Source organism: Globicephala melas, chromosome 15 (assembly GCF_963455315.2).
Source record: "Globicephala melas chromosome 15, mGloMel1.2, whole genome shotgun sequence".
NCBI classification, from domain to species: Eukaryota; Metazoa; Chordata; class Mammalia; order Artiodactyla; family Delphinidae; genus Globicephala; species Globicephala melas.
In genome coordinates, this window is record NC_083328.1 from 34,507,429 (window position 1) to 34,521,286 (window position 13,858).

Here is a 13,858-nt window from a genome sequence, read left to right on the forward strand (position 1 = left end):
CGCCCTTTCAGAAGCAACGCGCATGCCCAGCGCACGCGCTTTTTGCAGCTTCCCTTGACCTTTGACCCGCCGGCCGCCCTTGAGCCGGGGCCGAGGGGCCGGGAAGCCGGAGCCCGTGCCTCTGAAGCACTGTGGCCGCCATGGTGAGGCATGAGGAGGGGAGGGGAAGGGAGGCAGTTTCGGGGCCGGGGCTGGGAGCTCCGGCTGGACTGCGGGCGCCGCGCGCCACCTGCGTTCCCGGAGGGGAGCGGGGACTGGGGTGTCGCAGCCGGGGGTTACTGAGGCGGGCGCTGGCGACCTCGGGGCCAGGGAGAGCCTTCTGGCTGGAAGGCAGGGAGGGTCTGGCATGCCGGGAAATACCGAGCAGATGCGATCGCCGTGTGCGCTAGCCACGTGCCGGCAGCCCAAGGTGGAGGTAAGTCCGGCCCGCGAGCCCTTGCTCGGTCCCCGAGCTAGTTGATGATGTCGCCCTATTATCCTCCCCATTTGAAAGCTGGTGAAACGGGCTCCGGGACTTTCACCAGGAAGTGGCAGAACTGGGACTTGAAGCAGACCCTGCAACACCGAAAACAGAGCGTTTCTGCGGTACCATTGGCACCCAGAGTCAGCCCACAGATCTGGGCCACACTGGCTGCGTCAGGTCACCTGGGGACCTTTAAAAGTACAGGGTCCTGAGCTCTATCCCCGGATAGAGGATTGTTGAGTGATTGAGGCAGTGGGTTTGGGGAGCCACTTATTAACTGATAGTGTTAAGGATAAGGTAGGAGCTTACAAGTGCCAGGCCCTGAGCTGAGGCTTATGTAGATTCCCATTTAATTCTAAAGAAGTCGGTGCTCTCATTGTCCCCATTTTACAGATAAACAATCTGAAACTCAGGGCATCTGACTTTTCCAGGGTCACTCATCCCAGTTTTAAGCCCAGCTGCTCTGTGTCCTGAGAGTACGCATAGAACCACATTGTTCCTGCCTTGTAATAGTCACTGCCATTTTCTGAGGACCCCGCCCCCCACCCCGCTGGGTCCTTCACACACATTCCTGCATGTGGCTCTGGAGGAGTTGGTACCTTAAAGGAGAAAGCAGGCGAGTCCATAAAATAGGACAATATTAATAGGAAAATGACATGAGCTAAGTCTTTATATATATGTGTATATATATATATATAAATTTGTTTATTTTATTTATTTTTGGCTGCGTTGGGTCTTCATTGCTCGGGGCTTTCTCTAGTTGCAGGGAGCAGGGGCTACTCTTCGCTGTGGTGCGCGGACTTCTCACTGCAGTGGCTTCCCTTGTTGCAGAGCACAGGCTGTAGGTGCGCGGGCTTCAGTAGTTGTAGCACACAGGCTCAGTAGTTGTGGCTCGCGGACTCGAGCGCAGGCTCAGCAGTTGTGGTGCACGGGCTTAGCTGCTCTGCGGCATGTGGGATATGTGGGATTTTCCCGGACCAGGGCTTGAACGCGTGTCCCCTGCATTGGCAGGTGGATTCTTAACCACTGTGCCACTAGGGAAGCCTGACATGAGCTAAGTCTTGAAGGATGTTGGGATTGGACAGTAGTGGAGTAGGAGAGAGGATGTTCATTGGGTTAATGGGTATGGAGTTTTGGGGGGATGGATAATGAAAATGTTATACAGCTCTATGAATATCCTAAAAAGTGCTGAATTGTGCACTTGAAAAGAGTGACCTGTGTGGTGTATGAATTCAGAATAAAGAAGGAGGGGAGCCGATCCTGGAGTAGATGGTGTGGCTGCAGTACGTGACGTGGAGAGCAATGAGGGGAGAGAAAACTAGAGAAGTCATTTGTAGCCAGAGCTGGGGATGCCAAGCTGGGGGTAGACTGAATTGGCTGGCAGTGGCAGCAGAGGTGGGGTATTGTGTGCGTGTTTTGGGAGGATGGCCAGAATCCTCCTTCAGCAGAGGGAGTGGGAGGCATTTGGAAGCCCTGTCAAGTGTCACGTTCATTCAGATATGTATCGGGCACCTGCTGTGCTAGCCACAGCCCAGACCCTGGACATATCATGGCAGATGTGACAGTTGTGGTCCTGACCTCCCTCCTGCCTAGTTGTGATGCCAGCAGCTGTTTGCAGGGGCCCTGGGTGAAGAGAGCCCCCTTTCTATCTCCATGTGTCCTTGAGAGAGGGTGAGTCAGTGGCTGTCTCTACCCACCAGCCCAAGGAACTGTGCCTTGAAGGGAACTTTGCACATCCATCTGTCCAAAGCCAGGTTGCCTTCTTGATGCACTTCACACAAGACAAACCACATTCCTTAGGGCTTCCCAACCCCCCACACTGCCTGTGGTCCTTTGCCCCAGCTGCAGGGCTTTGGTCCCGCATTGTGCCACGTTGCTCTCCAGGCAGGAAAGCATGTGTGCCATCTGCAGTGTCCCAGGCATGGAGTCTCATGGCTCTGACCTCTGCTCCTTGACCAACAGCTTGGCCTGAGTTGGATGCTGTGTTGGCCAGTTGCTCTTGCCCAGGGTCTTCAGGCCCGAGCATCAGTCAGTGGATTATGGGGTGTTTTAGGGCTTTCTGGGAGAGGCCTCAGCCAGTAACTGTCTTCATCCCCTGTGGTAGCTGCAGCTGGCACAGCTGTGCTCCCCATGAATCCTCAGCTCTGAGCACAGCTGACCCACCTGGCACTTGGTAGGTGTCTGGGTATTGAGAAGGTAGCTGAGAAGCTTGGCTGCACCTCTGATCTCTAGATCATTCAGCACCAAGCAGGATCTGGTCTGGAAGCAGAGGCAGCTGTTGAGCTGCTCAGGTGTCCACTTTTTACATGCCTTGCCTTCTGAGGGCCTTAGCCCTCCTATAAGGGGGGTATTATTCTCCCCATTTTGCAGATAAGAAAACTGAGGTTCAGAGAGGTTGAGTGATTGCCAGGGCCACACAGCTGGCAAGAAGCAAAGCGGGGACCCAGGTTATGTCAGCCTGACTAAAGCAGCCTTCTCACTTCTCTTCCACGCTGCTTCCAGCTCCCTGGGAATGTAACCCAACATTTTGCAGCTTTTTCCCCTGAGGAATCAGAGGATCTATCAAATGAGCTGCTGTGTTGGGCGGAGCTTTGTTACTCTCCAGTGCCTGGCCAGTGTCAGGTTTTGGGAAACAAAGAGTAGTAATAAATGAAAATCAACATTTATTGAACACCTACTATATTATCAGGGTCTGAGGCAGGCACTTTATAAGGATTACCTCATTTAATCCCCGTGACAGCCCTATTGTTGACCACAGTAGGAGAGGAAGCTGAGGCTCAGGGAGACTGGGGAACTTATCCAGGGCACCCAGCTGTCATTTGCACACAGGTGATTCCAGAGCTTGTCTGTGTAACCTCCGCATCACTGCCTCCCCCAGGAGATGCCTCCCGCAGGAACCTTGGTAGCTGCAGTGGGTGGACCAGGCAGCTCCCTTGGATGGCTGGGGTAGCCTCTGAAACTTTGCAGGAAGCCCAGCCTGCCCTGCAGCTATGGAGCTCTGGCAGCAGGAGCCATGGGCAGGGGGTGGTGGGGGAGCTGCCCAGTTAGAGCCTCAGCTCTTAACGTTCATTATTTAGCAACAGTCACCACCTGGGCAGAGAAGTAAACACCTGACTACGAGGCAGTGCAGGCAGTGGGATGGGGCTGCTGTCAGGTGTGGCAGCAGAAGGAGGTGTGGTCGGAGGCCTGGTGGGAATTCCTGGCCAAGGTAACACTCGGAATCACCTGCTGGTCAGCCTCTCAGTCCCTCAGACAGGACCAGCTGTCCATCTCAGAGCCTCCTGCCCGACTTGGGAGAGGCTTTAGGCAAGCGGGGGTTGCGGGAGAAGCCAGGTGAGACTTTCCCGTCTGAAGCAGATCCTCGTTAGTCTATTCACCTCAGTGCAGCGCCTGCAGCCCCGCCCCTCTCTCTGATCACTGGAGAGTCTTCATGGTGTGAAATACGGGGCTTATGAAATTTCCACCCACTTGTGAAATCCAAACCCACTTCCAATTTATCAATCCCCGCTAATGGCCTGGAACCGCATCCCACCCCACCCATTAGGAGGCCAGCAAGGCCAGTTCTGGAGTCGGGGTTCCACTGGAATCTAACAAGCCCCTCTTCGGCCTCTGGGTTGGGTCCTGATCCTTGTCATGTTGTTCAGTCGCCCTCCCTGCAGACCGCGGGATTCTGTGTGAGGTGGGCAGCCTGGGGATAGCTGATAGCACTGGCTGTGGGTTTTCTGCCCATCTTCCCCCAGGTATTAGTTGTGTGTCCTCATGTTGGTCACTAAACCCCTCTGTGTTTCAGTGTCTTGAGTTGTTGGGATTAGATGGCACAATAGATAGAATGTGTTTGTCACAGTGCTCAGCACCCTGGCTAAGTCCATTCTTGGTTGTTGGAAACCACTTGGATGTGCCATGTGAGCAGTGGTGACCTGCTGCGAGCATTCTCCGGGTGTCCTCCACGTACCCACGTTTGTACCAGCTCACACACACACGTGCTGTCTGTTTGTAATCCTTGGTCACAGTAAGTAAGATCTGTATGTTTCCCATCTCACCCGCCTGCCTCATCTTACCTCCTACTATTTTACAAGACCTCTGGGCTCTTGGCTGCTCCCAGGCATCCCCTACACTTTCTCCCAGTTGGACTCACCCTGGTCCCCCTGCCTAGAAAGCCCCCATCTTCCCATCGAGATTCTACCTGCCAGGAGAAGTGCCGTTGCCTCCCAGAGTCTCCCTGTCCTTCCTGAGGTGTCCCTCCGGTGCCTTTCCACGCCTCTGGTCATGCTTGATGAGATGCCCCACTTGTCTCCATGGTGCATTGGCCCACGCGGTCTTGGGGTAGAAGACGCTCGCGCTGCGCTGCGGTGGAGGGTTTCCCACAGGGCCGGGTCCTGGGTATCTTTGTGGTCCCAGTGCTAACTATCAAGCAGGGTTTGAGTGAAGGAGTGAGCCAGTGGAGGAACAGGGGTTGGCCTGCTCTCCCTCACCACTTGGTCCCTGCTGTGTTTGTCTAAATGCCCACCTAGTGGGCTTTGCTCCTTGAAAGTGGAGGGTATTTTGGTCTTTTGTTGTGTTGATTGGAACTGACTTGAATAGTGTGGGGAGAATTAGAATGGCACTGCGTTTCCCCACCAGTAACGGTTGGACCAGCCAAGTACAAGAAGCTGCCGGTCATGGCAGAGTGAATGGTGGGTCTGGGACCAGCCCTGAGTTCTGGTTCCCAGGCCACTTTGCCTTGGCTCCTGTCCGCCTCTTCCAAAGGACGAGGGAGAGTCCCGTCTGCCTCTGGGGATTCTCTTGGGTTTCCCCCCGCCCCGCTCCCCAGACCTGCTGTCCCATGGGCACCCGAAGCCACCCAAAGCAGAAGCTTTTTATCAGGGTGCTTTGGAGGAAGTGGTCTATGGCTGCTGCTCTGAGCTTCCTTACCTCAGCAATCCAGAAGTCTTGTCGCACAGCCACCACTTCCAGGGTCCATCACTGGGGGCTCTGAGAATGTAGCCTGCTAATAGGTGCCTGCTTTGCTCACAGGCCAAGTACCTGGCCCAGATCATTGTGATGGGCGTGCAGGTGGTGGGCAGGGCCTTTGCCCGGGCCCTGCAGCAGGAGTTTGCAGGTAAGCTTGGGCCTCTGTCTCCTTGGGCTGGGAGATCCTGCCTGGCTCAGATTTTCCTGGTAGCTCTGGGCCCCTCCCTCGCACTGGGCCAATTGTGAATGCAAGGGCCCTCTGTGGGGTGGGGTTCTGGCAGCTCAGGTCGCCTGGGGCACTTCCCATTGGGGGGGCAGACTACTAGATCTTGGGACAATCCTATAAAAGGGAGACCTGATGGGCGTGAGCATCTGGCCAGAAATGGGCACACTGGCCCTCCTGGCCATCTGTTTTTGTAAATAAAGTTTTATTGGAACAGCCATACCTCTGACTGTTTTCGAGGCAGAGTCCAGTAATTGCAACACAGACTAATTGGCCTGCAGAACCTAAAATACTTATTCTCTGACCCTTTAAGAAAAAGTATACTGGCTCCTAAATCTAGAGGCGTTGAAAGGGAAGAAGTCACCCAAGGCAGCCTGCTTTGGTGGCCTAGGTAACCGTAGGGCAGAGCCATGCTGCCTCCCCCTGCTTGCAGCTTCACTCTGTTCCCCATAGTAACCTAAACTCCCCAACTTGCGATGCATCCAGGAGGTAGAGGCCAGGGGAGAAAAGAGGGACAGGGTCATCTCATGGTCTAGGTTGGGGACCTGATGCCAGGTTTGACCAGCCCCTGCCCCTGTCCTCACTTTACTACCCCCCACCCCCAAAAAATCCACTCCTGGAGAAGAGATGCCCTCTGGCCCGGCTTGTCTCCTCCCCCACGCCACCTGGCAGCGGTAAGCTGCCCATGTGGAAGGCCGGGGGGAGCTCCGGGCTGCTGAGTGCCAAGTGCTCACCCGTGTGTCCCCACAGCCAGCCGGGCAGCAGCTGACGCCCGGGGGCGCGCGGGACACCAGTCTGCGGCCGCCTCCAACCTCTCCGGCCTCAGCCTCCAGGAGGCACAGCAGATTCTCAACGTCTCTAAGCTGAGCCCTGAGGAGATCCAGAAGGTGAGGCCACCAGGCCAGCTCTGAGACAAGCAGACCAGAAGTGGGGATGGGGCGGCAGGCCACCAGCGTTGGGAGGGGGAAGAGGGGCAGCAGAAACGGGCAGGAGCGGGGGCTCTGGCTGCGGCCAGCTGGGATTCGAAGAAGCCACTGTCACTTGGCAGTGTTTAGGCCACAGGCAGCAGTGGCAGAGGCATGGGCCTCCCTCAGTGGGCACCTGTCCGCTTTTCCGCCCCTCAACGGCTCTGGGTGCTGTAGCATGGCGGAGGGGGCGAGCCCTTTCGCTTTCCTTTTTGTCATCTCCTAGCTTCCCCCGCCTCTGTAACCCAGGGACCCTCACCGTCTCCCCTCCTCTGCAGAACTACGAACACCTATTCAAGGTGAACGATAAATCCGTGGGTGGCTCCTTCTACCTGCAGTCAAAGGTGAGTGCTGGGACGGGGGCAGGCCGCGGGGCCGCTTCTCACTGGGCCTCCCTCATTTCCAGGCAGTTCAGAGCTTGTCAGGAGAAAGGTCCCTGGGGCGCAGGGAGCCCCCTGAACTGCCAGTCCCTCAGGGCTGCCAGCTCCATGTGGCCCAGCCAGTGGGACTGTGTTGGCCTGGGCCCTGTGTCACCCTGGACAGTGGAGCCCCCAGCAGCCGAGGCTTTGAAGGGCCAGGACTGCTAGCTGGTGGAGTGCTGGAACCAGCTCTCAGCTCCCAGACTCATTCAGTGCGTCCCCGGGCCCCTCTGTTTATATTCCGCTCAGGCTGTTACCTCTGACCTGCCTACTGCTCTCCAGGGAGCTGGAGCTGGACCCGGGGAGGGAAGGGGCCATCCTGCCTAACTGTTTGTGACTCCCTCCCCAGGTGGTGCGAGCGAAGGAGCGCCTTGAGGAGGAACTCAGAATCCAGGCCCAGGAGGACAGAGAGCGAGAGCAGCCGCCCAAAACGTGACCGCTCGGTGCCTCACACCCCACCCGCCCACCTCTAATTTATAGCTCGGTAATAAATGTCTTTTCTGCATTTCTTGAGTGCGCACGGCCAGATTCCAGAAGGCAGGCTGCTCTTCCCGCCAGCTGTGGGGCTGTACGTGCAGGGGAGGGGAAGCAGTGGCATCTGCCTGCCCGTTATTGGGCCTTTGACACCTAGCGGGGCCAGTGTGGGCAAGGTTGGCTAGAAGCCAGCCAGCCTGGCCCTGCTTGTCTAAGGAAGCTGGTCGCGTTCTGTCAAGTACCGGACACAGCCTCTCCTGCTGTCGCAGTCCCAATGCCAGGCCCTCCCTCGGCATCACCGTCCTCAGGTCTGCCCCGCCCACCCCGTGGGTGGATGGAGCTCGGGCCCCTGGGCTCTGTCACAGGCCGCCTTTCCCTGACCTGGGTTGGGCTCTAACACCTCAGTAATCTGGGGGGAAAGCTCCAGGGTGCAGCCGGAAAAGAGGAGCTTTTGCCAGCCTCTCATTGCACCGAGGCCAGGGAGCCAGGCTTCCCCATAGCTAAGGCACTTAACAAAGTCATGGCAGGCAGTGGCAGATGAGTACCTGAACCTGCGATGTGTCGTCCAGAACCTTCCATCTCAGCACCTCCCCTTGCCGCCCTTCCCTTCCAGCTCCCAGCAGCAGATAGAGAGCTTATGGCCCCCACAGGGTTGGGAGGAAACCCCAGAACAGGGTCTCGGCACTGCAGTCTGGGTGGGGGACCCCAGAGCCAGGCACAGGCGGTCGGAGGTGGTCTCCTGTGCATGGCCCAGCTCCTGGCACATCCAAGACAAACTGTGTTTGTAACTCGCTTTTATTGTTTCTTTATAAACTTCCTCTCACATGGAGGAATATATTGTTATAGTCATTAGCTTATCTCTTTTCTTTTTTTAAAACTCTATGCTAACAGCAATGGAGCCAAGAGGAGGAAAAACATAAGCTACGATAGAAAGGCACTTAGAACCTGTTAGAATACTGATATCCTGGAATGTGCAACAACAAACTGACAATAACGACACGTACACCGGCACCTTCGGGCCTGGTCTATCACCGAGTCACATGCTGAGCTAATGTCACCTTCCAGTGCCCTGTTCCTCTGCTCCCGGGGCTTGAGTCTCAAACCCCTCACCCCAATGGGGACTTAAGGCCTGGGGCCCTTAGTGGGGGTGGGGGTGCCTGGGTCCTGGGTGGGGCGTGAGGGAAGGAGACCAGCTCCCTCCTGCTTTGCTCACAGCCCCTTCAAGGGGCAAAGCCAGTGCTGCCGGGCCCTGTCAGTGGGCTGGGTCAGGGTGACCCCTCTGGGACAGAAGGGCAGTCCAGGAAAGGGCAGGGTCAGCAGAGCTGCTCAGAGGAGGGAAGCTGCAGGGCTGCTAAGGACCCCCCTGCAGTCCCATAGCTCCCTTGTTCTGCAGCCGGCGACACGGAGGGCTTGGTCACTGTGGCCAAGGGCAGGGCAGGCCTAGGAGCCAGACAGAGCTCCTGACTGCTGGGCCAGCACCTCCCAGACCGAACCAGGCCCCCTACGGGGAGGGAACGTGAGGGCTCAGGGCGGGGAATGAGACATGTGCTGCACTGCCAGGCCTGTGGGAGAGCCCAGCTCCCTGGGTTTGGGCAGCAGTGTGGGCTCTGGGGCACACGGAGCCCCAGCATCCTTAGCTTATTCTGGCCCCCTCCGTGGGGGAGCAGAGCAGGGACACCTAGGGCAGGAGCTCAGCTCAGAAAAGCCAAAGGAAGCAGCCAGGTCGCCAAGTCCAGGTTCTTTTGTCTGGTTTCCCCTTCCCAGGCAGAGGGGTGGGGCCCTCCCAAGGGCATCCTTGGCTGCTTCGCAGCCCCTCTTCCCCTCCTCAAGCCCAGGTCCTTCTGTCCATGGCCTCTGGAAGCTCCCATGCCCAGCACCAGCCTGGAGCCCTCCCTTGCCTGTGCTGGCCGTGACTTGGTGCCCCCAGGACAGAAGCCGTATCCCAGCCCGGGGTTGTGCCTAGCCAGCCTCCCCTCCTAACAACACCTTGCAGGCCTCCACAGCCCCTTGTGCAGGGTGGCACCACCCCAGGCCAGGCCAGGCCCAGCCCCACCTATTCCCTGAGCTGGGCCGGTCCCAGGTCCTGGCACCTCTCCCCACTCAGGGCTCCCTGAAAGTAGAGGGAGGCCCAGTGGTGAAGGGGCAGATGAGTAGTCAGCCAGCCCCCTCAACCTGGAGTGTCAGCCAGTCCACAGGAGGGACTGACCCTCGGGCAGCGAGCTGGCTGCTGCAGATGGCGGGCAATGAGGGGCAGCTGGCAGAGCGGGCCTCCCTCTCCAAGCTGGGAGGCGCCTTGTCATAAGGTAAGGTGGCTTCTTCCTGTGGCTTTGCCAGGGCCTGCGTCTGTCTTGCTCTCCCTCTGGAGGGTAGACCAGAGGGAAAGGGGTCAGGAGCCCCCAGAGCAGGGGGCCAGTGAGGCTAGGCAGGATGGGGTGGGACCTCAATCCCAGGGGGTCCTCACAGCTCACCATTAAAGGGGATGGGGAGGGAGCCTGGTGCTAGTCAGGAGGGCAGATGCCACCCCACCACCCCACTGCTGGGACAGGGCTGGCAGGTGGGCAAGGGAGGGAGGGTGACCTGCCCGGCTGGCCACTGGATGAGGGTGGCACTAGAGTTGGGGGACAGGGGGACTGAGGGCTAGGTGGGGGGTGGGGTGGGGTGGGGCAGAGGTGAGCCAGGCCTCAGCACCCAGGAGCACAGCTCTCCCTAGCTGGCAGACCCAGTTCCTCCCTCGGGAGCCTGGGGTGCCAGCAATGCCCTTCTAGCACCATCCTTGCTGCCCAGCTTATCTGGGGCTAGGTCTGCCCAGGGGACACAGCCAACTGGGCCATGGGGCAGGAGAACATTATTGCTATTTCGCAGAAGAGCTTCCGTTCGTCGGGGGGCAGGGCTGGGAGCCGCCGGCTGGGCTACAGGTGGTCGGCGTCCACTAAGTGGGTTCAGTTCACCACGGCCGGTTTGAGCAGCACGGAGCCCGGCGGGATGACCACCCAGCCAGGAGTGAGTGCCTCTGGGCTGCTGGCCGCTGAGTTGACGCCTGTGGACAGGTCCAGCACGGTGCCCGGCAGCAGGGGGAGGCCATCGGGACTTGGCCGGGAGCGGCCGCTCTCAGTCCTCTCCAGGGGGGTCTTGCGGCCTTCTGTGCCCAGGGCCCTGGCCGGCACTGCCCCACGCCCCTTCTCCCCCTCGGCCTTGCCGCCAGCGGAGCCAGCGAGGAGGGAGACCACGGGCAGGCCCAGTCCGCCAGCCCCAAAGGGCGAGGGCAGCAGCGGGTTCTTGGCCAGATTGAGGGGCAGGACGGGGCCGGGCAGCCCAGGGCCCATGCCCCCTGTACCCCCACTGCTCCCGCCATTGCCACAGGCTAGGGCACTGAGGTCAAGGGGGCCGGGAGCCAGGGGCAGAGGCAGGCCGGGCAGGCCGGGGCCTCCGAAGAGGGCAGCCGGGTTGGGGATGATGATCTGGGCCCCGCTGACATAGGGGCTGCCGTCAGGGGTGGGCAGCGGTGGTTTGGGGGGTGGGCGAAGTTGCAGCAGCTCTTGCTGCTCGTGCGACACGAAGTGTCCGTGGGCCTTGATATGTTTGCGCAGCGAGCTGGGGTCCGTGTAGCGCTTGTGGCAGCCGGGCATCTTGCAGTAGTAGGGCTTGTCCACGTAGTGGGTACGCGTGTGCTTGAAGCGGTCACTGGAGTTGGAGTAGCGCTTGTTGCAGCCCTCGTAGGGGCACACGTAGGGCTTCTCGCCTGTGGGCGGCGCCAGTGCCGGTGTGAGGGGCTCCCGCCACCCAGGCCATCCCAGCCCAGTTTCCCACCCCCCCACCACCCACTCGACAGTCCCCAGGTCCTTCACCCCAGACCGAGACCTCCCTGAGAGCAGGGGCTGTCTGATTTGGGGGGTGGTGTCCTCAGCACCGGCAGAGCTCTGACTCCAGTGGGGACGGCAGGTCGTGGCCGCTGAGAAGCCAGCCTGTGGCCTGGCTGTGTGTGCCCTTGGCCTCAGGCCTGTGCTTCAGACTTTGATGACAGCGACCACTTCCACAGGTAATTGCTTAAAGACCCTGCTAGGGCCTGGCTCACAGTGAGCGCTGCGTGGATGCCCTTGGCCCTGACTCAACACAGTTTCTCCAGATTTATGAAAGGGCTGCTCCTGCTGACCAGGGCCGGCCGGAGCCCCGTGAAGCTGTGAGCCTTTGAGATGTGCCTCTAGTGTAAAATATACACTGGAGTCCACAGACTTTGTAGGAAATGAAGAATTTCAGTGTCTCCTTGATGTGTGTGGGGTTTTTTTGTTCGTTTGTTGGCCACGCAGCGCAGGCATTCGGGATCTTAGTCCCCTGACCAGGGATCGAACCTGCACCCCCTGCATTGGAAGCACAGTCTTAACCACTGGACTGCCAGGGAAGTCCCTCCCTGATGTTTTAATATTGAATTGACAACATTTTGAATATATTGAGTTCAAGAAAATATATCATTGTAATTCACCTCACCGTGTATTTCTTTGTACTTTTTTCAATGTGGGCGATTAGGAAATTTAAAATTAAGGGGCTTCCCTGGCGATCCAGTGGCTAAGACTCCACACTCCCAATGCAGGGGCCCCGGGTTTGATCTCTGGTCAGGGAGCTACATCCCACATGCTACAACTAAGAGTTCGCGTGCCGCAGCTAAGACCCAGCGCAGCCAAATAAATAAATATTTTTAAAATAAATAAATTAAGTGTGTGGCTCTGCTGGCCTGTGCTGGCCCTGTTGTGTGCTGGGATCCACGAGAAGCGAGCAGACACACTGCAGTCACAGGTGGCATGAGTCGACGATCATACGAGCACAATGCCGAGTGTGACACAGGAAGACAAGTCTGTGTCCCAAGAGCGCGTGGCGAGGGTCTGACCCATGGGAGAGGCTTCCCCAGCAAGTGGCACTCGGAAAGGGGCCGCCAAACAGTTGGGGTATGCGACTGTCTCTTGGCTGCAGAGATGGCCCGGCGCCCGCACTCCAGCCCCGCCCTCACCTGTGTGTGACCGGTTGTGGATCTTCAGGTTCTCCAGGCGGGAGAAGCTCTTGCTGCAGGTGGGGCAGCGGTGCGGCTTCTCGTTGGTGTGTGTGCGGATGTGGATGAGCATTTTGTATCTGCTCCAGGGAGGGCACAGGAGGAGGACAGCTCAGCCGCTGGACACCCAGGCCCCCCTTCCCACCCACCTCGCCCTCCCTCACCTGGCGTTGAAGCCGCGCCCATGGCGGGCACAGCCCTCCCAGTGGCAGCAGTAGCCTGCGTCCTTTTCGGGCTTGACGTGGTAGTCATTGACGTGGTCCACCAGGTCTTGTAGGAGCTCAAAGGGCTGGTTACACTGCAGGGCCAAGAGTGTGCTGAGCCCGAGTGGGGTCGCCACCTGCCCTGGACCCTGCCCCACTCTTCCCAACCCCCACTCACCTTGGCCCAGCGACACACCAGCTGCTTGGGCAGGGGCAGCTCTGGCGAGAGGCACTTGTCCTTGGGGGGGGTGAGGAATGAGGAAGCAGGCAGGTGCAGGGCCCCCCCGGAGCCTAGGGGCAGGAAGAACTGGAAGGAGCTGGGGACGCTGTCCAGGTAGCGCAGTGGCTGGAGGTCCTGGGGGAGGGTAGGGGGCAGAGCTGGTCAACACCTGCCCACGGGCCAGTGGGCCCAAACCCCACCCCCACACCCCCGGTCTCCCTCTGTCTGGGGGTTGAGCTGTGTCCCACACAAGGACATGTCCCAGCCCCAACCCCTGGTACCTGTGTGCATGACCTTGTATAGAAATGGGGTCTTTGCAGATTTAAGTTAAGAGGTCAGACTGGACAGGGGCCCTGAACCCAGTGACCAGTGTCTCCAAAAGAGACAGGGAGATTTGGACACAGACACACGGAGCAGGGAGGCCGTGTGATGACAGAGGCAGAGAGTGGAGTGACATGGCTAGAAGGCAAGGAGCACCTGGAGCCACCAGAAGCTGGGAAAGGCAAGGGAGGACTCCCCCTAGAGCCTTCGGGGAGACCATGGCCCTGTCAACACCTTGATTTTGGACTTTAGCTTCCACAATAATACATTTCTGTTTTAAGCCACCCAGTTTGTGGTCCTTTGTTACAGCAGCCCCAGAAATACACTTTCTCTAGAACACACATCCCCTCCTTACCGGGCCAGTGGGCACTGCAGGCAGGTCCCCATTGCCCTGGCGCTCAGGGGACAGCGAGCTGCTGCCATTGGGCGAGTCCAGCCCGGACGGCGGCGACAAGCTGAGGTCCACCAGGGGGGCTGCCGAAAAGCGTCCCTCTACCTTCTCGGGGAACTTGGGGTTCAGCAGGAAGCCTAAGGGAAAGGCATGATTCAGGGATACTGGAGCCAGGAGTTCTGACGGGCCAG

At 58.6% G+C, this 13,858-nt stretch overlaps 2 protein-coding genes across 9 annotated transcripts in view; one reads left to right on the forward strand and one right to left on the reverse strand.

The window, feature by feature from the left end:
• PAM16 (presequence translocase associated motor 16) overlaps nucleotides 1-13,858 on the forward strand; it is a 19,932-nt gene continuing 6,074 nt past the window's right edge. The window contains exons 1-5 of one of the 3 annotated variants that reach the window (XR_009559078.1): nucleotides 1-143; nucleotides 5,477-5,561; nucleotides 6,387-6,523; nucleotides 6,880-6,945; nucleotides 7,370-7,504. Coding sequence is in view for 1 of the 3 variants with exons in the window: in XM_030883813.3 (XP_030739673.1) it covers nucleotides 347-415; nucleotides 5,477-5,561; nucleotides 6,387-6,523; nucleotides 6,880-6,945; nucleotides 7,370-7,456 (444 nt within the window). In the remaining 2 variants the exon portion in view is untranslated. The other 2 variants (XR_009559077.2, XM_030883813.3) reach the window with 2 other exon arrangements.
• The window catches only part of GLIS2 (GLIS family zinc finger 2), a 20,795-nt gene continuing 15,208 nt past the window's right edge, over nucleotides 8,272-13,858 (reverse strand). For 5 of the 6 annotated variants that reach the window (XM_060285072.2, XM_060285074.2, XM_060285073.2 and 2 more), the window contains 5 exons: nucleotides 13,632-13,804; nucleotides 12,914-13,090; nucleotides 12,697-12,830; nucleotides 12,494-12,615; nucleotides 8,272-11,233 (listed from right to left, as the gene is read on the reverse strand). In XM_060285072.2, the coding sequence (XP_060141055.1) occupies nucleotides 10,434-11,233; nucleotides 12,494-12,615; nucleotides 12,697-12,830; nucleotides 12,914-13,090; nucleotides 13,632-13,804 (1,406 nt within the window). In that variant the 3' untranslated portion in view covers nucleotides 8,272-10,433. The remainder of the gene's footprint in view (nucleotides 11,234-12,493; nucleotides 12,616-12,696; nucleotides 12,831-12,913; nucleotides 13,091-13,631; nucleotides 13,805-13,858) is intronic. The other variant, XM_030883812.3, reaches the window with a different exon arrangement.